Source organism: Phacochoerus africanus, chromosome X (assembly GCF_016906955.1).
Source record: "Phacochoerus africanus isolate WHEZ1 chromosome X, ROS_Pafr_v1, whole genome shotgun sequence".
NCBI lineage: Eukaryota > Metazoa > Chordata > Mammalia > Artiodactyla > Suidae > Phacochoerus > Phacochoerus africanus.
The window spans coordinates 52,172,980-52,197,306 of record NC_062560.1 but is presented as its reverse complement, the minus strand read 5'-3'; the positions used below and the strand labels follow the sequence as shown (position 1 = coordinate 52,197,306).

The following is a 24,327-nucleotide window of genomic DNA, read 5'->3' as shown; positions in this document are numbered from 1 at the left end:
TAGGGCTTTTTGTTCTTGCTTTTGCTCTCTCCTCTTTTGATTTGATGTCTTCCTTTAATGTTGTGCTTGGATTTCTTATCTTTTTTATTATATATCTATTATAGATTATTGGCTTGCAGTAACCATGAATTTTTGATACAGGAATATGTATATATTCCTGATCTCTTAACTTAAAATATATTTTAAATAGCTTTCAATTGTACTGTCCTCCTGTCATACTTACTGATATCATATTTGATATCATATTTGTGGATAATTTCCTTCCTTTAATGTAAATTTGCAATTGCCAGTTAGATTTCCCATTTCATAATTTTCTTGTTTCTAGTTGTGGTCTTTCTTTTCTGTTTAGAGAAGTTGTTTCAGAATTTTTTGTAAAGCTGATTTGGTGTTGTAAAGCTTTTAGCTTTTGCCTGTCTGTAAAGCTTCAATTTCTCTGTCAAATCTGAATGAGAGTCTTCCTCACTAGATGATTCTTCGTTGTAAGATTTTCTTTAAATCACTTTAAATATTCTCTCTTCTGCCCTGCAGACCTTCTGCAGAAAAATCTGCTAATATTCTTATGGAGAGCCCATCATATGTTATTTGTTGCTTTTTCCTTGTTGCCTTTAATATTTTCTCTTTGCTTTTAAGTTTTTGTCACATTAATTACAATGTTTTTGGGTCTTTTTCTCCCACAGAAAGTCCCATATGGGACTTCCTGGACTTGGTTGACTTCCTGGACTTGGTTGACTCTTTCCTATCCCGTGTTGAGGAAGTTTTCATATATTATATCTTCAGATATTTTCTTAGGCCCTTTCTCTCTTCTTCTGGGAGCCCTAGAATTTGAAGGCTGGTACATTTATTGTCCCTGGGGTCTCTTAAACTCTCATTTATTTTTATTCTTTTTTGTCTATTATTTTCCATGATAATGATTTCTACCACTCCATCCTCCCACTTGCTGATCCATTGTTCTGCCTCACCTTTCTGTTATTGATTCCTTCTAGTGTATTTTTCATTTCAGTTTTTGTATTCTTCAACTCTCTATGGTTGTCCTTTGTTTTTTCTACCTCTTTGCTAAAAACTTCTTGTGGCTTTTCATTTTATGTCTCCATTCTTTTCCTGAGTTCTTGGATCATATTTACACTCATTACTCTGAATTCTTTCTTGGGTAAATTGCCTATCTCCACTTATTTTTTCTTCTGGAGTTTTATCTTGTTCCATCATCTGGAACATTTGCTATCTTGTTTTGCTGAAATTTCTATTTATACTTTTAAGTATATAGTAGGTTCGTTACATTTCTTGACCTTGGAGAAGTGGCCTTATGTAGGTGATGTCCTCTGTGTGCCAGCAGTATACTCTCCTATTGTCACTCAAGTGCTAGGGATCAGCTAGTCCAAGGGTATCTTTTGACCTGTGTTTGGAGACTAATTTACATAGGCAGTAGGATTCTATTTTTATAGCTAATAGTGTCTGCCCTGTGGTGGGTGAGGCTGGTCTAGAGCCTTATGCAGGCTTCCTAGCAGGAAGAACAGGTTCCTGCCTGCTAGTTTGCAGGCCCATGTCAAAGGGCATGTCTAGAGGTGGATTTGGGCTCAGGAAGACTTTAGGCAGTCTGTCTGATGATGGATGGGTCTATGTTCCCACTCTGTTTATTGCTTGGACTGAGGAGTCCCAGCACTGGAGCCTAAAGTCTGTTGGTTGGGGCCAGGTCTTGGTGCTAATGACACAAGCAAAATGTCTCCCTCCAGTAAGAGTTCACACAGATGAACACTTCCTGGTATGTCTGCCACCAGATTTATAACCTCAAATAGAGCCATAGCTGCCACCTGTCTCCCCAGGACACTCTCCAACTCCAGCAGTTAGGTCAGGCCCAGGGTAGTATGAAGTCAATTTTTTGCCCTGGTTCCTGATGCACACAAGATCTTGTTTGCACCCTCTGGAGAGTGGAATCTATGTTTTTCCCAGTCATATGGAGCTCCTGAAATCAAGCCCATCTAGCCTTCAAAGACAAGTACTCTGGGGGCTCCTCATTATTATGTAGGGCCCCTCAGCAGGTGAGCCTGACATGGGGCTCAGTGCTCTCAGTCCTGTGGTAGAACATCTGTTATATAATTATTCTCCAGTTTGTGGTTAGCCTAACCAAGTGGTATGGGATTCGATTATATCACATGCATATCTCTTCCTATCTCATTGTGATTTCCTCTTTTTATCATTGGATGCAGAATATAATTTTTTTGGTAAATTCCAGTCTTTTTATTGATGGTTGTTCAACAGTTGTGATTTTGGGTGCTTGTGTGAGGAGGTGAGCTTAGGTACACCTACTCTGTCATATTTTCCTCAAGACGTTACCCTTTCTCTTGGCCTTGGTTAAAGTTCTCAAACATACTCATCTCCTATATGCATTGTTAAACATCTTCTGGGTTCTGTGCAAAGGATATGAAGATATGCTGGCTGGATAATCTAGGCTCAGAGATTAGCCTCAATCAACAATATATTTTTTAAAAAATAGAGAACTTCCCTTTGAAAGAAAACATTCCCTCATCATTTCTACTTATTCTTCTCTCTTTGCAATATTTGTTCTTTTTAAACAACAGTTTTATTGTGAAATTTAACACATATGGTGAAAAATGAATAAAATAGAGATGTAGCCACCACTTAGATTCAGAAATAGAACACTGACAACATCACTAGAAGCCTTCCCTATATTCATTCATTCACTGACAACTCTCACCTACTTGGAAGTATGCTATATTCTGACATTTATGGTAATCATTTTCTTGCATTTTAATTTTTATACCACTGACTTATGCATCCCTAAATAATGAAAAATGTTTCTCTTGTAGTTTCAACTGTTGCACAATGGGTTCATCAGTGTCTCTGGAGCTCCAGCATGCAGGTTCTATCCTCAGCCTGGCACAGTGGATTAAAGGATCAGGCATTGCCACAACTGCAGTGTAAGCCACAACAGTGGCTCAGATCTGATCCCTGGCCCAGGAACTCCATATGCTGCCAGGAGACCAAAAAAGAAAAAAATACATATTTGTCTATTTAAGAGATTTATATAAACTGAATTATAATGTATGTGTTTTTTTCTGATCTTTCACTTAACATTAGCATCTTAAGAGTAATTCAGGAGGCTGCATTGTAGGTGCTTCAGGTTCATTCCTGTAAAAGAGACCATTATATGAAAATAATAGAACTAATTATCCATTGTAATATTTATGGATGTTCAGCTATTTAATCTTTCATATATTGTGAATAAAACTGGTATAAACTTCCATAAATAGATGTCCTGGTGCATATTGCGTGAAGTATATACCTTTCATCATGAGTATCCTTAAATATAGAAGATAATGAGAAACTTTTCCAAAGAAGTCATACCAACTTGCATTCTCACCACAAGTATTTGATAATTGCTTTCTATTGACATTTTTGACCAAAGACGGCATTACAACACTTTTAGGTTCAGTTAACATTGTGGTCTATAAATGACAGACTTGTGTTTTAATTGGTGTTTATCTGATCATTAATGTTGAACATTTTATCAACATTAACAAATGTTGGAGTCTCATGAATTCTCTGTCTTTTGTCCATCTTCCTATTGAATTGTCTATTTTTTCTTATTATTGTGCAAAATATTTATATATTCTCAAAAATAGTCCATTGTAATTTATGTCAGAGTCTATTTTCTATTTTGTAAATTTTGTTTCACTTTCTTATGGCATCATTTAATAACTAGGGTTTTATAATTTTAAAATAATATAATGTAACATTTTTTATAATTAGGGATTTTTTTGAAACTGGTTAAGGAATATTTCCTTACTATGAGGTCATAATGAATTTTTTCCTGCACCACATTACTTAGCCATTAATTTTGCCTAATTTGACATTTTAAACCATGTAGATTTTAATTTCCTCAAATACCATGCACTAAAAGACCCCTTCTTTATCCAAATGCTCTGTGCCTTCGTCTTTGTCATAAACCAAATGGTTATACATGCATAGATGAAAATCTGGGCACTCTACTTTATCCAATTTTTTTACAAATCTTTTTATGAACATATATCACAAAATTAGTGTAGATTTGAAGCTTTATTGCCTAGTAAAATATGGTCATTTATTTAAGAATGTCAAGCAAAATTGTATTTCATTTTTTTATGATTTTTCCTTAATATTTGATTTATTCATTTTTCATTTGTTTTGCTGTTAGTGTATGAAAATGAAACTATTTTTCATGTTCATTTTGAAAACTGTGTAGCACTGAGAACTGTCTAGTTACTTATGATGGAGCATGATAATGGGAGAAAAAAGAATGTATACATGTGTGTTTAACTGGGTCATCATGCTGTACAGTGGAAAAAAATGTGTTTTGGAAATAACAATAAAAATAAAATAAAAAATAAAACAAACAAAATATGTTCTATATTTAAAAAATAAGTGGGATATGAATTAGTATGTGAAAACCTTATAGAAATGCTCATAGCAACAATATACATAAGATATAAAGAAATAAACTTTAACAAAGTTTTAAAAGTTTATATTTTTATAAATATACAACTTTATATGTAGTTCTATACGTTTATTTATGGTTTATGCTTATATATTTCACATATTTAATATGGAATAATTCACAAATTTGCATGTCATCTTTGTGCAGGGGCCATACTAATATTGTCTGTATCATTCCAATTTTAGTACATGTGCTGCTGAAGGAAGTACATATTGTTATATATCTTAACTAGAGTTAGAAAGTTACCATTTTGCAATAATCAAAAATATATCATCTGTATATCCAACTATATCTACATCAATATAAATTTGTATGTCTCTGCCTAAATCTCTCTCTATCTCTCTCTCTCTCTCTCTCTCTCTCTATCTATCTATCTATCTATCTATCATCTCACCTTCACTCCTATTTGAGTTATAATACATCACTGTTATTCATTTGAATTTCAAAGTGTTGCAAGTTTGGCAACTGAGAGCCTCTTTAAACTGATTCTTTGTCATTTTGACATATTCTGCTTCAGTTTTGAGCATTTTATTTCTGGCACAACAACCTGTTTATGTCTTTGTTCATATTACAGTTTCTCTCTCTCGGCCCTGGAATCAGCTTTTTCTCTAAGAAGCCCTGGTTCCTATTATTGGAAAAATATATTTGGAACTAAAGATCCAGGTGATGTATGCAATCATTTTTACTGAGGTGCCATTGCTTTTAGGCACTCTAATTGGACAGAACATGAAATATATTTTTCTGATGAAGAGCTTTTTATTGCAGCTTCATTGGTTTCCATCTTCTCACAAGCCATATTAACTTACAGTTATGTAAAATTCACTATGTAGCCTCATGCCTTGCCTTTGTCACTGTAGCTCCTTCCAAGTGAAATTGTCTTGTTTCATGGCTTGCCCAGAAAACATACACAATTCTCAGGTTAAGCATCCTCTCCTTTATAAATTTGCTTAAGATCTTCTAATTAAAATCGAATATTCTGTTTTGATTTCTCTGTTTTACTCAAAACAGATACCATCACATCACCTAGAAAACTTTATTGCACTTACTAATTTGCATGTCCATCTTCTCCAGTAAACTGAATGCAGGAATCAAATATTACCATGTTAGTAAGGTCAACATTTAATGCATCAAATAGGAGTGGAAAGAGTAACTGAAAAAGTATATAATTCTTCCGGTTTTTTTCTTGTTTCTTTACTTGCTTGCTGGTGTTTGAGTTCACCTAACCTATCAAAATACATACAAAACACACCATGGATAGATTCCACTAAAACTTTCCAGGGCAGACCCAGCCACCAAAACTTTTCTCCAAGTACTGGGCCACAGCCAGGGTCAGATGATCATTAAAAGGTCCAGCCACAACCTGGATACCTAGAGGAAGTCCTCTGGAATTCAGACCCAGTGGACACTGGGTCACAGGCAAACCCAGGGCATTGAAGACACCTGAATAAACAAATAAGGAAAATATGAGTATTCAAGCCTGTAACTGAAAATATTTTCTCCCTTCATTTGTACAATAATGATGATGATATTTGCAAACATATATTTATAATTTACTGTCCATTGAGGACTCATCTAGAGCCTCAGTGGATAGTAAATTAATGTGTATTAAACATTTAAATTATCACAAAAACCCATGAGATTTAAATTATTTACTCCTATTTTACAGATGAAATAACTATAGTATAGAGGAGTTAGATAATATATCCAGCTAGTAAAAGCTGAAATCAGGATCTGAATGCAGAAAATATGAATGGGAGCTTGGGATATTTTTCACTATGCTACTCCTACCTTGTCTTCTGTAGCATTTTCAGAAAATAAATTGAGTAAATATAAATATCAGGTAATATGTTCTCACATTATAGATTTTCTTTTTTACTTATGAACATTTATAATATAATTTTGTGATACTTCAGAGTTGTAAGAAATAGTTCTTTACCTTATTGATGTTTTATAAAGTTTTCAGTGGTATAATTTCCTAAAATAAGATTTTTCTTGTTTCAGGTGTATCATTTAATGATTATTGGTAAATTTAAAAACTGTGCAACCATCACCACAATTTATGTTTGGAACATTTTCATCACCCCACAAGGAAATTCCATACCAGGAGTTCCCGTCGTGACACAGTGGTTAACAAATCCGACTAGGAGCCATGAGGTTGTGGGTTCCATCCCTGGCCTTGCTCAGTGGGTTAAGTATCTGGCGTTGCCGTGAGCTGTGGTGTAGGTTGCAGATGCAGCTCAGATCCTGCATTGCTGTGGCTCTGGTGTAGGCTGGTGGCAACAGCTCTGATTGGATCCCTAGCCTGGGAACCTCCATATGCTGCAGGAAGAGGCCCTAGAAAAAGGCAAAAAGACCAAAAAAAAAAAAAAAGAAATTCCATACCAATTAGCAGTTACTCCCCATTCCTTTATTCTCCAAGTCCCTAGCAACCACTAATCTACTTTTTATCTCTATGGATTTAATAATCTAGACATTTCCGATAAATGGAATCATATGACATAGAGTCTTTTGTGTTTGGCTTCGACTTAGCATAATATTTTCAAAGTTCATTCAAGTGTTTTTTTTTTTAATGGCCAAGAAGTATATCAGTTGAATGGATATACAAAATTTTGATTATTCATTCATGAGTTGACAGGGAGTTTGGAGTAACACGTTTTAACTATTATTAATTATGCTATGATAAATATTCATGTACGAGACTTGGTATAGACATATGATTGAATTTCTCTTGAATATATACATAGGAGTAAAGATGTTGGTATGTAAGGCAAATTTATATTTAACTTTTCCATGGAAATGGCAAACTGTTTTTCGAAGAGGCTGCACCATTTTTGCAACATTGCTGCATGAGAACTAGCAATACATGAAAGGTCAAGTTTATCCACATCTTCATAAACATTCATCTTTTTTAATTATAGCTCCTCTACCAGCTGCACAGTGATATTTCATTGTGGATTAATAGATATTTCCTAAATGAATAATGATGTTGAGCATATTTTCATGCACTTAAACATCTTTTTATGTACTTATTGGCCACTCAAATATCTTTAGAAACATTTATATTGAAATCCATTGTTTGCATTTAATTTAGATTTTAGTCTATTGACATGCCAGAGTTCTTCATAAACTTAGAAGATAAATTACTTATAGGGTGTATAATTTGAAAAAAATTTATCTAAGTATGTATTTTTTTTTAATTTCTTGGTTTCTTTAGAAGAGAAAAAGATTTTAGTTTTGATGAAGTACAATGTATCATTTTTTTCTTGTATTACCTGTGTTTTTTATGCTGAATCTAAACTACTCCAAAACCAGTCATAAAAATTTATTCTTTTGTTTTCTTCTAAAAGTTTTAAATAGTATTAGCTTTTACACTTAGTCTATGATCCATTTTAAATTAATTTTTATAGAATGTGAGATAAGAGGTTTCATTCTTTTGCAAGTAGATATCCAGTTTAAGCAACATTTATTGAAAAAAATCTGTTATTTCTGCATTGAACTACCTTTGAATTTTTGTTGAAAATCAACTGAACATACATTGAACTTATGTACAACTAAATGTAGAAGCATTTTTGTATTCTGAATTCTAATGCACTGATTTACATAAATGTAAACTTACACGAGTACAACATTTTATTGATTATGATAGTTTTGTAAATGGGGAAATGGGTGTACACCAATATTTTCTTCCTTTTCAAGACTATTTTGGCTAGTAAAAGTCCTTCAAATTTACATATGCATTTTAGGATAAGGCAGTCAATTTTGAAAAAAAAATAAAAGGAAACAGGTGGGATTTTGATATGAATTGCATTGGATGTGTAGAACAATTGAGGAAGTACTGCATGATCAACAATATCAAATTTTATTAATAATCATGTGGCATTTCTCCATTTGTTTAGACTTCATTCATTGTTTTCAGAAATATTTTCAGTGTATAAATCCTGAGCATATTTTGTTAAATCTATTCCTAATCAAGAATAGAAATCCCAGAAATAAACCCAAACACCAATGCTCAATTAATCTTTGACAAAGGAAGCAAGAATATAAAATGGGAAAAAGACAGCCTTTTCAGCAAGCATTGCTGGGAAACCTGGACAGCTGCATGCAGAGCAATGAAACGAGAACACACCCTCACACCATGCACCAAAAGAAACTCCAAATGGCTGAAAGACTTAAATATACGACAGGACACCATCAAACTCCTAGAAGAAAACATAGGCAAAACACTCTCTGACATCAACAGCATGAATATTTTCTCAGGTCAGTCTCCCAAAGCAATCGAAATTAGAGCAAAAATAAACCCATGGGACCTCATCAAACTGAAAAGCTTTTGCACAGAAAGGAAACCCAAAAGAAAACAAAAAGACAACTTACAGAATGGGAGAAAATCGTTTCAAATGATGCAAGCGACAAGGGATTAATCTCTAGAATATATAAACCACTTATACAACCCAACAGCAAAAAAGCCAATCAATCCATGGAAAAATGGGCAAAAGACCTGAATAGACATTTCTCCAAAGAAGATATACACATGGCCAGCAAACACATGAAAAAATGCTCCACATCGCTGGTTATAAGAGAAATGCAAATCAAAACTACCATGAGATATCACCTCACACCAGTCAGGATGGCCATCATTCATCAATCCACAAATAACAAGTGCTGGAGGGGCTGTGGAGAAAAGGGAACCCTCCTGCACTGCTGGTGGGAATGTCAACTGGTACAGCCACTATGGAGAACAGTTTGGAGATACCTTAGAAATCTATACATAGAACTTCCATATGACCCCGCAATCCCACTCTTGGGCATCTATCCGGACAAAACTCGACTTAAAAGAGACACGTGCACCTGTATGTTCATTGCAGCCCTATTCACAATAGCCAGGACATGGAAACAACCCAAATGTCCATCGACAGAGGATTGGATTCGGAAGAGGTGGTATATATACACAATGGAATACGACTCAGCCATAAAAAGAATGACATAATGCCATTTGCAGCAACATGGATGGAACGAGAGACTCTCATCCTGAGTGAAATGAGCCAGAAAGACAAAGACAAATACCACATGATATCACTTATAACTGGAATCTAGTATCCAGCACAAATGAACATCTCCTCAGAAAAGAAAATCATGGACTTGGAGAAGAGACTTGTGGCTGCCTGATGGGAGGGGGAGGGGGAGGGAGTGGGAGGGATCGGGAGCTTGGGCTTATTAGACACAACTTAGAATAGATTTCCAAGGAGATTCTGCTGAATAGCATTGAGAACTTTGTCTAGAGACTCATGTTGCAACAGAAGAAAGGCTGGGGGAAAAATGTAATTGTAATGTATACATGTAAGGATAACCTGACCCCCTTGCTGTACAGTGGGAAAAAAAAATTCTCAACAAAATATTAGCAAATTGAATTCAACAATTTATAGAAAAATCACATATTATGATCAAGTGGGGTCTGTTCTATGTCTAATGTTCACAAATCAAATAATGTGATATACCACATTAACAAAGCAGATGATACAAATCACACAATCATCTCAATAGACATAAAAAATCATCTGATAAAGGTCAACATCCACCCATGATAAAAAATCTCATCCAAATTTGTACAGAGGGAACATTTCTCAACATAATCAAGACCATCCATAACAAACTCACAGATAATATCATACTTAGTAGTGAACAGCTGAAAGCTTTACACCTAATGTGAAGAACAAGACAAGGACATCCACTCTTGTCAATTCTATTTAACATGGTATTGAAAGTTGGAGCTACAGGAATCCGACAAGACATTCATTGTGAACTATCATAAAGAGAAAGCAAGAAAACATGCCAGTTTAAAAAGTGCATCAAAAGCAATGCCATATCTAGGAATAAACAACTAAGGTGGTGAAAGATTTATACTATGAAAACTATGAAACACTGATGAAGGAAAGTGAAGATAACATACAGAAATGGAAATACATCTTCTATTCATTATTGGAAGAATTCATATTGTTAAGATATCTATAGTACTCCAAGCACAATCTACAGATTTAATGCAATTATTATCAAAATACCTCTGACATTTTTTACAGAATTAGAGCAAAAATCCTAAAATCTATATAGATGCACTAAAAAACCAAAGAGCAAAATAATCTTGAGTAAAAAGAACAAAGCTGAGGCTATCATGTTCCTTGACTTCAGACTATAATACAAAGCTACAGTAATCAAAACAGTATGGTACTGCACAAAAAAACATACACATAGATCAATGGAACAGAATAGACAGCCCCAGAATCAACTAAACATATATGGTTAGTTAATATACAATGGGGCTAGAATATACAATGGGGGAAAGAAATTTTCTTAAGTGCTGTTTGAAAAACTGGATTCCTCCACATAAAAGAATGAAACTAGAATATATTCTCACACCATATACAAAAATAAACTCAGAATGGATTAAGACCTAAAAGTGGGAGTTTCCGTTTTGGCTCAGTGGTAACAAACCTGACTAGTATCCATGAGGTTGCAGGTTTTATCCCTGACCTTGCTCAGTGGGTTAAGGATCTGGCATTGCCATGAGCTATGGTGTAGGTCACAGACATGGCTTGGATCTGGTGTTTCTGGGCTGTGGCATAGGCTCGCAGCTGCAGCTCCAATTCAAACCCTAGCCTGGGAACTTCCATATGCCACAGGTGCAGTCCTAAAAATAAGCAAAAAAAAAAAAAAGACCTAAATGTAAGAATGGAAACAATAAAATTTCTAGAAGAAAATATAGGAAGAATATTCTTTGACATAAGTCATAGCAATAGCTTTTGTATCTGTCTAAAAGGCAAGGGGGAAGAAAAGAAAAAATCGATAAATGGGGCCTAATTAAACTTGAAAGTTTTTGTATAGCAAAATAAATAATCAACAAAATGAAAATATAACCTATTGAATCAGATAAAATATTTGCAAATGATACACTAATAAAGGATTAATATCCTAAATTCATAAGTAGCTCATAAATCTCAGTACCAAAACATTTATCAAAAATAGGCATAAAATCTGAATATTTTCCAAAGAAGATATATGGATGGCAAACAGGCATATGAAAAGATGCTCAATATCTCTAATCATCAGAAAAATGCAAATTAAAACCTTAATATTACCTCACACCTGTCAGAATGGCTATCATCTAAAAGGCCACAAATGTCTAATATTGGTGACTATAAGGAGAAAAGAACACTAGCACACTATTGGTGGGAATGTAAACTGGTATAACCATTATTGAAAACAGCATATAAATTCATCAAAAAACTCAAGATAGAACTTCCTTTTGATCCATGGATTTCAATCCTGGATATATATATGAAAAAAACAAAAACATTAATTCAAAAAAAAATATGCAACCCAATGTTCAAAGCAGCATTATTTACCATAGCCAAGATATGGAAGCAATGTAAGTGTGCATCAACAGATGAATGGATAAAGAGGATGTGATATATATTTATAATGGAATGCTATTCAGCCATAAAAATTAGTGCAAATTTGCTATTTGCAACAGCATAGATAGACATGGAGTGTACTATACATAGCAAAATAAGTCAGAAAGAGAAAGACAAATAACTGTTTTCATTTATACATGGAATATAAAAAATTAAACACATTAATTAAACAGACTCAGTGATACTGAAAACAAACTCCTGGGTATGGTGGGAGGGACGAGATAGGGTAAGGGGTTAAGAAATATAAACTACTAGGTGTGAAATAAATAACATACAAGTTTGTAACATATAGCACAGGGAATGTAGCCAATACTGTACAATAAGTTTAAATGGAGTATAATCTATAATAACATCGAGTGACTTTGTTGTACACATGAGAATAATATGTTGTAAATTAACTATAATTTAATTAAAACACATTATGGACTGTAAGGAGTAACATTAGTACCTGTGTAAGCAAAGTTGAAAGGCCTTGTCAGAGGAACATGATGCTTGGGAGCCACTGTGGGGTGGGAGGGATATAAGAAGATACCGTCATCACCTAACATCTCAGTCAGCTCTTTATGCAGGCTTTCTTCTACTGCCTTAAACTTTTTGTATTTCTCATTGTTATATTTGAGTTTTTCTTCAAACAAGGCCAGTCCTATAGAATGACAACATATACACATATACTTAAAGGTATGAAACTTCATTTTAAATTCTATCATTATTTTTATTTTCTTATTCAATTAATATATACTCATTCTAGAGCACTGAGAAAGTTAAAAGTGATGAAAATGAAACCTTATACTCTTGCCATCCGTACATGAGCATTATTAATCATTTAATATTAATATTAATCATTTAATATTAATACTAACTTCTATTTTTTTGGTAATGTTTGATGTAGAGCTACTAGCTTTTCCCAAAGAATATTAAATTTTTAATATTTTTCACATCACTGAAAACTATTATATGCATGTTTATGAATGTATAGTATTTTAATTATAGGAATACACCAATTTTTTCTTTAATTACCCAATGATTGTTGGGCAAACAGGCTGTTTCCATAATTTAAATGCTGCACTGAACACCATCATGCAAAACATTATAATTATACTTTAGAGGATTCTATCAATTTATCTTCAAGTTTTAAATTATTTTATAAAAAGGACATAAATGCATAGATATGTACAGATATTCTATACAGTAAGTGGTTAGTAAACATAAGTACATAATGAATCATAAATATCATGCATTAAATATTTAATTCTTATTTATTTTAAAATAAAACTTATTTAAAGTAAGTTTATTTCCCTATTATGAAAGGAACATATGTCTCATCGTAAATAGGAAAATTTTCAAAAGATTGAAATAGAATGGACAACTCACTCAAAAGCATAGTGCCCAAGAGAAATAACTAAAGGAGTTAGTTCATTTATTTCACATGCTCTTCTATGTAAATATCATATGTCTTATAGTAGAGTTCACATTGCATGTAAAATTCTCCACTTTTCCACTCACCATTTTAACATACATAAATATTTATATCTGTAACACAGTTTCATAAACTTGGTCTTAAGTGACTGCATAAAATTTTATCCTATACATGAACCATAATTTACTACTTATTCCTCCTTTGTTAAATATTTAGGATATCACAATTTTTTGTTACTGTAAATCATGCAGGATTTTACAACTTTATGAATAAAATGTTTACTATGGTTTGGAGATTTTTAATCTGAAGATACTAGCTCTTGGCAATGATCCCTATATGTGATTTTCCAGGAGGGATCATGGACAATTATAAAAGTTTTAACTGGAAAGACAAGGGAGAAAGCTTCCCTCCCAAAACCAGACACTGTCACAGCAAGTACACTGAAATCTCCATAACATGTCAGAGTCAAGGATTCAGGCCTTTTTTGCCTGTTATGCTATTCTGCATATTTGCTTTCCTTGCCAAGGTGTTTTCATTCCTACATCTCTTTATCTGAGATCGTTGGCAGAAGACTTCATTATGTGTGTCAGTTGAAGCCTCTTTATGGCAGACAGGATGTAACTGGTAGACACCTTTCCTCAATGTGAGTGAATACTCAGGATGTTTCCACATTTGTCCCTTTCCCTCATCCTATCATGGACATCAGTGTTGATAAAACTTTGTAGCTTTTTGTTCAGGTTATCTTCAATAGTGATACCTCTATACCTGTGCTGATTCATTTGACCCTTTGAGCAGAGAAACTTTCCATGGGAGGAAAAAGGATCATGTGGAGTCAGTGTGTTCTCCAGGTTTAACTTCTTGCTTATATTATGACTGTGACTAAAGGTTTCACTGTTACTTCTATTCTGGCATGTTTCTTTAATCAGTCATCTCAACACATGACAGTTCACCTGAGTCCCTGTCTTTATTTGGGATGATAAAATGTGATTTCTTCTGTATTAATTGAGATTGCATCAGGCAACTCGGTCATTAAAGCCTTGATATCAGTATGACTCTGCTTGAATTCACATGGCTATACATAAAAAAGAGCACATCAGTGACAAGAATATCATCAAAATTATTTTGAAAGACAGTTACAAATATTTGGCAAATGAGTGCTTTGATGATATCAGAGGATCATAGGCACTGAAAGCAATATTTCTCCAGCAATGGGGTAATTTCCCATAGAATTCTCATTAGTAGACCTATGTTTTAAAAATAACAATAATGAAAAGAGCTTCTAAAAAGAGAAATAAAAAATTCATATTGGAAGAGAAGAAATAAAACTATCACTGTTTGCAGATGACATGATACTATACTTATAAAATCTTAAATACACTGCCAGAAAACTATTAGAACTCATTAATGAATTTGGCAAAGGTGCAGGATACAAACTTAATGCACATAAACTGATTGGATTTCTATATACTAACAATGAAAGGTTAGAAAGAGAAATCAGAGAAACCATCCCATTTACCATTGCATCAAAAAGAATAAAATACCTATGAATGAACCTACCTAAAGAGACAAAAGACCTATACTCTGAAAACTTATCTTATTGCTGATGAAAGAAATCAGACAAGACAAATAGAGCAAAAGCTATATGATGCCCTTGGATTGGAAGAATCGATATTGACAAAATGACTATACTACCCAAGGCAATCTAGAGATTCAATGTAATCTCTATTAAATTACCAAGGACATTCTTCAGAAAACTAAAAGAGAATATTTTAAAAGCAGTATGGAAACAAAACAAACCCTGAATAGCCAAAGCAATACTGAAAAAGAAAGTGTAAATGGAGGAAACAGGCTCCCTAACTTCAGAAAATACTATAAAGCTACAGTTATCAAAACAACATGGTACTGGCAGAAAAACAGAAGTATAGTATAGAAATCCCAGAAATGCACCCAAACACCAATAGTCAACTAATCTATAACAAAAGAGGCAAGAACATACAGTGGAAGATAGACTTTTCAAAAAGTGGTGCTGGGAAAACTGGAGATCTACGTGTAAAAGAATGAAATTAGAAAACTCTCTAACACCATGCACAATAATAAACTCAAAACTGATTAACTACCTAATTGTTAAGTCCACATACTATAAAATCCCAGAAGAAAATTTATAAGAAGGCTCTTTGACATAAATCACAGCAACATTTTGTTTGATCCACCTCCTAAAACAAGGTCAATAATATCAACAATAAACCAATGGGACCTAGTTAAACTCAAAAGTTTTGCCCAGCAAAGGAAACTATTAAAAGAACAAAAAGACAACCAGAGAATGGGAGAAGATCTTTGCTAAGCATGCAACAGACAAGGGCCCAATCTCCAAAATATATAAACAACTCATACAACTCAACAAAAACAAACAAACAAACACCCCAAACAACCCAGTTGAAAAATATGCAGAAGTTGGAGTTCCAGTCATGGTGTAGTGAAAAAAATCCAACTAGGAACCATGAGGTTGCAGGTTAGATCTCTGGTCTTGTTACATGGCTTAAGGATCTATCATTGCCATGAGCTGTGGTGTAGGTCACAGACACAGCTTGGATCCTGTGTTGCTGTGACTGTGGTGTAGGCTGGCAGCTGTAGCTCTGATTTGACCCCTAGCCTGGGAACCTCCACATGCCAAGTGTGTGGTCTAAAAAAAAAAAGAAAAATAGGCAGAAGACCTAAGTAGACATTTCTCCAAAGAAGACATGCAGATGGCCAAAAGGCACATGAAAAAATCTCTAATTATTAGAGAAATGCAAATCAAAACTACAATGAGGTATCACCTCAAACCAATCAGAATGGCCATCATTAACAAGTCAAGAGATAAATCCTGAAGAAGGTGTGGAGAAAAGAGTACTCTCTTTCACTGTTTGTGGGAAGGTAATTTAGTACAACCACTATGGAAAACCGTATGGAGATTCCTTAGAAAAATAAATATAGAACTACCATATGATCCAGCAATCCCACTCTTGGGCATATATTCAGACAAAGCATTCATTCAAAAGATACATTCACCCCTAGGTTCATCACAGCACTATTTACTATTCACAATATCCAAGACATGGGAACACCCTAAATGTCTAGCAACAGATATATGGAGTAAGAAGATGTGGTACATATATACAATAGAATATTAGCCAGCCATTAAAAAGGACAAAATGATGCCATTTACAACATGGATGGGACTAGATTTACATACTAAGTGAAGTAAGAAAAAAGACAAATACCATATTATATCACTTTTATGTTGAACATAAAATATGGCACAGATGATACTATCTACAAAACAGAAACAAATCATGGACGTGTAGCACAGATTTGTGGATGCCAGGGAGAAGGGGCGAGGGAATGGGATGGATGAGGAGTTTGGGCTTGGCAGATGAAAACTGTAATATTTGGAATGGACAGACAATGGCGGTCTACACAGGGAACTTTGTTCTATTGAGTAATTTTGCTATACAATAGAAATAGAAGAAACATTGTAAATCCACTATACTTTAATAAAAATAAATTTCTACTCACTGAATCTTTATGGTATTCGAAGATCTACATTTCCATTTTGAGAAATAGAAATTTCCAATTCATGTGTGATTAGATTGTATCTCACATAATCTCATTTAAACGGCAAACAATGCAAAGAAAGATATTTAATACCCACAATCACATAGGGAGTACATATTTTTATTAATCCTATATTATGGATAAAAAATGAATCACCAACAATATAAGCAACTGAATGGAAGTTACGTAGGCCAGGATCTAGAGAATTTAGGGTTAGACTCCAGTTTGAAGTAAGTTAATTAGGAGAGAGGCAAGATGGCATAAGAGTAAGAGGACGTGCTCACCATCTCCCATGAACACATCAAAGATGGCATTTCTATAAACTAACAATGAAAGAGCAGAAAGAGAAATTAGGGAAGCAATCACATTTACCATTGCATCCAAAAGAATAAAATACATAAGAGTAAACCCACCTAAAGAGACAAAAGACATGTACTCTGAAGACTATAAGACACTGATGAAAGAAATCAAAGATGACAAAAATAGATGGAAAGATATACCATGCACATGGATTGGAAGAGTTAATATCAAAATGACTACAACACCCAAGGCAATCTACAGATTCAATGCAATCCCTATCAAATTACCAAGGACATTTTTCACAGAACTTGAACAAAATATTTTCAAGTTTGTGTGGAAGCACAAAAGACCCAGAATAGCCAAAGACATCCTGAAAAAGAAAAATGGAGCTGGAGGAATCAGGCTCCCAGACATCAGACTCTACTACAAAGCAACAATCTTCAAAACCACATGGTACTGGCACAAAGACAGACTATACATCAATGGAACAGGATAGAAAGCCAAGAATTCAACCCACACACCTACAGCCAACTCATCCTCACAAAGGAGGCAAGGATATACAATGGAGAAAGGACAGCTTGTTCAATAAGTGGTGCTGGGAAAACTGGACAGCCACATGGAAAAGAATGAAATTAGAACACTCCCTAACACCATCCACAAAAAGAAACTCCAAATGGATGAAAGACCTAGATATAAGACCAGACACTATCAAACTCTTAGAGGAAAACATAGGCCAAACCCTCTCTGACATAAACGACAGCAACATCTTCTCAGTTTCACCTCTTAGAGTACTGACAGTAAAGACAAAAATAAGCAAATGGGATGTAATCAAACTTCAAAGTTTCTGCACAGCAAAGGAAACCCTAAACAAAATGACAAGACAACACACAGAATGGGAGAAAATATTTGCAAGTGAATCGACTGACAAGGGATTCATCTCCAAAATTTATAAACACCTTCTGCAGTTCCATGCCAAAGACAAACAAACAAACAATCCCATCAAAAAATGGGCAGAAGATCTAAACAGACAGTTCTCCAAAGAAGACATACAGATGGCCGAGAAGCACATGAAAAGATGTTCAACATCATTCATTATTAGAGAAATGCAAATCAAAACCACTCTGGTGTACCACCTTACACCAGCCAGAATGGCCATCAGCAAAAAGTCTACAAACAATAAGTGCTGGAGAGGGTGTGGAGAAAAAGGAACACTAGTATACTGTTGGTGGGAATGTAAATTGGTGTAGCCACTGTGGAAAGCACTATGGCTATTCCTCAGAAACAGTACAAATATAACTACCATTTGATCCAGAAATCCCACTCCTGGGCATTTATCCAGAGAAAATCATGACTCACAAAAACACATATACTCTGATGTTCATTGCAGCACTCTTTTCAATAGCGAAGACATGGAAACAACCTAAATGTCCATCGACAGAGGAGTGGATTAAGAAGAGGTGGTACATATACACAATGGAATATTAATCAGCCATTAAAAGGAATGAAATACCGGAATTTTTAGCAACATGGATGGACCTAAAATTATCATGCTAAGTGAAGTCAGCTATACAATGAGACACCAACAACCAATGCTTTCACTGACATGTGGAATCTGAAAAAAGGACAGACTGAACTTCTTTGCAGAACAGATGCTGACTCACAGACATTGAAAAACTCATGGTCTCTGGAGGAGACAGTTTGGGGGGTGGGGGGATGTGCTGGGGTTATGGGATGGTAATCCTGTGAAGTTGGATTGATATGATCATTATACAACTACAGATGTGATAAATTCATTCGAGTAATAAAAAATGCACCTACATGTAAAATGATCCACATAGAACATCAACTGAATGCTGGCAGAACAAACTAAATCTCCAAAAAGGGCGAAAAAACTCTTGACATAACTGGATAGAACACAAGGAAAAAAAAGAGAGAAATAAAAGGAATCAGGACAGAACTGAGGGACTGCGGGAGCTGCGAAGGTGAAAGGGAACTCATAGCCTGGGAATCCACCTGACTGACAAAAGATCAGCTGAGTTGGAGGGAACTCCAAGAGGCCAAGAAAATGCAGAAGCTGGACTGAGAACCAAAAAGCAGAGTGAGAGATGCACAGATGGTATGAACCACTAACACAGACATCACAGATTGCGATGCTCCAATGGGGCCTGGGCACTGAATCTTAGGCTCCAGAGGTCAGTCCTGTGGAGTGGGCTTGGGTTGGTTGTGTGGAGACAGCCTAAGGGACTAGGGAGGGGTGCACCATGGGCAGAGGGAGCAATACCCTAAGGGCTGAGGAGTGTAAAGCCACAGCAAGGGGAGCCCAGGAAAAGGTCTTGACCCACAGGAGAGACAAGGTGCCATTGTTGGGAGGGGTAGAGGAGGAGGGGCAGGCTGCCAGAAAACACCTTGCCAGCTGGATCTCAGAGAGGAGAGCATTCCAGGCACAACACCCCAACCAGGCCCCTGGCCAGGAGCCCCCATTGGTCCTGCCACATACTCCCAGCACCGTTTCCCACCTGCGCAGAGCCGCCCATGCAGGCCCACCTTGGACTGTGCCAAACTACAGTTTAGCTTCCCAAATTCACAGAGAAATAAAAACACAGTCACATTGAAGAAGCTCAGAAACCATTCCCAGATAAAACAACAGGAGAATTCACCTAAAGCAGTCAACAATGAAACAGACCTCTGCAGTCTGATAGACTTTGAGTTCAAAAGGGAGATGGTGAACATACTGAAGGAATTAAGAGAGGATATGAGCAGTAATGCAGATTCCCTCAGAAGGGAACTAGAAAATATGAGGAGCCAAGTAACACTAGAAAACTCACAGAGATACAAACCAAACTAAAGGGAAAAAGACCAGAATTAATAATGCAGAGGAACAAATTAGTGATATAGAAGATAGAATAACGGAAATCACCCAATCAGGACAGCAGACAGAAAACCAAATGAAAAAACATGAAAGCAATATAAGAGACCTATGGGATATATAAAGTGAGCCAATATACACATAATAGGAATTCCAGAGGGAGAAGAAAAAGAAAAGGGGATTGAATATATATTTGAAGAAATTATGGCTGAAAAAACATTCCAAAATTAAAGGATACTGATATCAAGATACAGGAAGCAGACAGGGCCATAAACAAATTGACACAAATCAGGCCCACATCAAGACATACTGTAATAAAAATGGTAAAAGTTAAAGATAAAGAGAGGCTTCTAAAGGAAGAAAGAGAAAAGTACAATGTTAATTATAAGGGAACCCCAAAAAGGCAATCAGCTGATTTCTCTACACAAACACTACAGGCCAGGAGGCAGTGGCAAGATATATTTAAAGCACTGAAAGAAAAAAACTGCAACCTAGAATACTATATGCAGCAGATTATCATTTAAAATAGAAGGGATGATAATTTCTCCATGAACAAAAGCTGAAAGAGTATGGCAATACGAAACCCATTCTAAAAGAAATACTGAAAGAGCTTCTCTAAATTTTAAGAAAAAGTAATAAGAAGAAATAGTATGGAGGAAACCACATTGGAAAGCAGTCAATTAAATAAGTCTGCAAACAGATCCAAACATAAAGACATTAATTAAAAAAATAATAAATACATAAAATTCATACAATGTAGGCAAGGGAAATAAAAAATAGATTATTTATTTTAATGTGTTTGAGTCTACATGATTATCAGCTAAAGTAAACAGATATAGGAAGGGGTTAATAAACTTCAAAAACATGCAAACCACAAATCAAAACCAAACTTTACATTCACAAAAACCAAAAAGCATAAAATAAATGGAAACCATCCAACAGAAAAAAAAAGAAGCAAAGAGCAACATAGAGTCAACTGGAAAACAAGGTTTAAAATGGCAGTAAATACATATCCATCATTAATCACCTAAAATGTCAATGGAATGAATGTTCTAATCAAAAGACAGAGTGGCTGATTGAATAAAAAAGGAAAAACCTTCAATTGGCTGCCTACAAGAAACTCATCTTAGGACAAAGGACACATATAGATTGAACGTGAGGTGATGGGAAAAGAAATTTCATGCCGATGGACAAGACAGGAAAGCAGGCGTAGCAATCCTCATATCAGACAAAATAGACTTTAAAATGAAGGCCATAAAGAAAGATAAAGAAGGGCACTATTTAATGCCTAAACAATCTATTCAAGAAGAGGATAGTATAATCGTCAATATATATGTCCCTAATATAGGAGCAACCAGATACCTCCAACAAAAACTAACAAACTTAAAAGGAGAAATTGATGGGAATACAATCATAGTAGGGGACTTTAACACCCCACTCACATCAATGGACATATTGTCTAGAGAGAAAACCAATAAAGCAAAAGAGATCCTAAAGGAAACAAGAGAAAAGTTAGACTTAACCAACATTTTCAGGCCTGCACATCAAAAAAAAAAAAAAAAAAAGGAATATACATTCTTCTCAAGTGCACATAGAACATTCTAAAGAATTGTTCACATATTGGTGCACATAGCTAACCTCAACAATTTAAGAGTATAGAAATTATTTCAAGTTCTTCTCTGACCACAAAGGTATGAAACTAGAAATTACCACAGGAAAAGAAATGAGAAAAAAACCTACTACGTGGAGACAAAACAACATGCTACTAAAAACCAATGGGTCAATGAGAAAATCAAGAAGGAAACTAAAAAATACCTCGAGACAAATGATAATGAAGACACAACCTCTCAGAATATATGGGATGCTGCAAAAGCAGTGCTCACAGGGAAGATTGTAGTAATGCCAGACTTCCTCAAAAAAAGAGGAAAAATCTCAAATTGACAACTTAACCCACCACCTAAATGAATTACAAAAGAAGAACAAGAAAAACCTAAAGTCAGCAGAATGAAGCAAATCATAAAGAAAAAAGAGGAAATCAATAAAATAGAGATTCCAAAATCAATAGACAAAATCAATCAAACCAAGAGCTGATTCTTTGAAAAGGGAAACAAAATTTACAAACCTCTGGCTAGAGTCACCAAGAAGAGAAGAGAAAAAACACAAATAAACAAAATAAGAAATGAAAAAGGACAAGTCACAACAAATACTGCAGAAATACAAAACAAAAAAGTATGAGAGAATACTATGAAAAGTTATATGCCAACATATCTGACAACATAGAAGAAAGGGACAACTTCCTAGAGACTTAGAGCCTGCCAAAACCGAATCAAGAAGAAATAGATCAACTGAACAGACTGATCACTAGAAATGAAATTGAATACCTCATAAAAACATTCCCTACAAATTAAAGCCCAGGACCAGATGGCTTCACAGGTGAATTCTACCAAACATACAAAGAGGATCTGGTGCCCATCCTCCTTAAGATTTTTCAAAAGGTTGAAGAAGAAGGAAAACTCCCAAAGACATTCTATGATGCCACTATCACCCTAATTCCAAAACCAAATATGACACCAAAAAAGAATATGATCAGCCAATATCTTTGATGAATATAGATGCAAAAATTCTCAACAAAATTTTAGCCAACTGAAACCAACAATATATCAAAAATATCATACACCATGACCAGGTGGGATTCATCCTAGAGTAACAAGGATGGTTCAACATAGGTAAATCAATCAATGTCATACACCACATTAACAAAAGAAAAGTCAAAAACCACATTGTCATCGCAAGAGATCCAGAAAAAGCATTTGTCAAAGTCCAACATCCATTTACTGTAGAAACTCTCACCAAAGTGAGTATAGAGGGAACATTCCTTAACATAAAGCCATTTATGACAAACCCACAGCAAATATAATACTCAATGGAGAAAAGCTGAAAACCTTCCCACTAAATTCTGAACATGACAGGGATGCCCACTCTCGCCACTGTTATTCAACATAGTATTGGAAATCCTAGCCACAGCAGTTGGACAAACAAAAGAAATAAAAGGTATCCAATTAGCAAGAGAAGAGATAAAACTGTCACTGTATGCAGATGACAAGACAATATATATAGAAAACCCTAAGGACTCAACCCAAAAACTACTTGAACTGATCAACAAATTCAGCAAAATAACAGGATATAAGATTGACATTCAGAAATCAGTCACACTTCTGTAGACTAACAATGAAATATTAGAAAAGGAATACAAAAATACAATACCTTTTAAAATTGCACCCCAAGAAATCAAATACCTGGGAATACACCTGACCAAGGAGGCAAAATATTTATATGCTGAGCATTATAAAACATTAATCAAATAATGAAGATGTAAAGAAATGGAAAATATTCCATGCTCCTGGGCTGGAAAAATTAATATAGTAAAAATGGCCATAATACCTAAATCAATCTACAGATTCAATGCAATCCCTATCAAATTACCCATGACATTTTTCACAGAACTAGAACAATCCAAATCTTTATATGGAACCACAAAAGACACAGAATTGCCAAAGCAGTACTGAAAAACCAAAACCAAGCAGGAGGCATAATGCTCCCAGACTTCAGGAAATATTACAAGGCCACAGTCATCAAGACAGTGTGGTACTGGTATCAAAACAGACAGACTGACCAATGGAACAGAAGCGAGAACCCAGAAATAAACCCAGACATCTATGGTCAATTAATCTTTGACAAAGGAGGCAAGAATATAAAATGGGAAAAGACAGTCTTTTCAGCAAGCATTGCTGGAAAACCTGGGCATCTGCATGAAAATCCAAGAAACTAGAACACATCCTGACACCAGGCATGAAAATAGACTCAAAATGGCTGAAAGACATAAATATTAAGACAAGATGCCATCAATCCTGGAAGAGAGCACAGGCAAAACATTTGCTGACATCAACCTGGAAAATGTTTTCTCAGTTTAGTCTCCCAAAGCAACAGAAATAAAGGCAAAAAGAAACCACTGGGACCTAATCAAACTGACAAGTTTTGTGTAGCAAAAGAAACCAAAAAGGAACCAAAAAGACAACTTACAGAATGGGAGAAAATAATTTCAAATGAGGCAACTGACAAGGGCTTAATCTCTAAAATATACAAGCAACTTATACAACTCATTAGCTAAAAAGCCAACAACACAATGAAATAATGGGCA

The 24,327-nt window shown here is 35.0% G+C and overlaps 1 protein-coding gene and 1 non-coding gene across 2 annotated transcripts in view; both read right to left on the bottom strand.

Moving 5' to 3' along the window:
- Positions 1–4,591: 4,591 nt before the first annotated feature.
- On the bottom strand, positions 4,592–4,698 carry LOC125119063 (U6 spliceosomal RNA). Its single transcript, XR_007133017.1, has one exon. It is a non-coding gene; the product is annotated as a U6 spliceosomal RNA (small nuclear RNA).
- Positions 4,699–5,753: 1,055 nt separating this feature from the next.
- Positions 5,754–24,327, bottom strand: part of FAAH2 (fatty acid amide hydrolase 2) — a 269,155-nt gene continuing 250,581 nt past the window's right edge. Inside the window, exons 10-11 of the mRNA XM_047764203.1 lie at positions 12,401–12,595; positions 5,754–5,929 (exon numbers count right to left, since the gene is read on the bottom strand). Coding sequence (XP_047620159.1) covers positions 5,754–5,929; positions 12,401–12,595 — 371 coding nt within the window. The remainder of the gene's footprint in view (positions 5,930–12,400; positions 12,596–24,327) is intronic.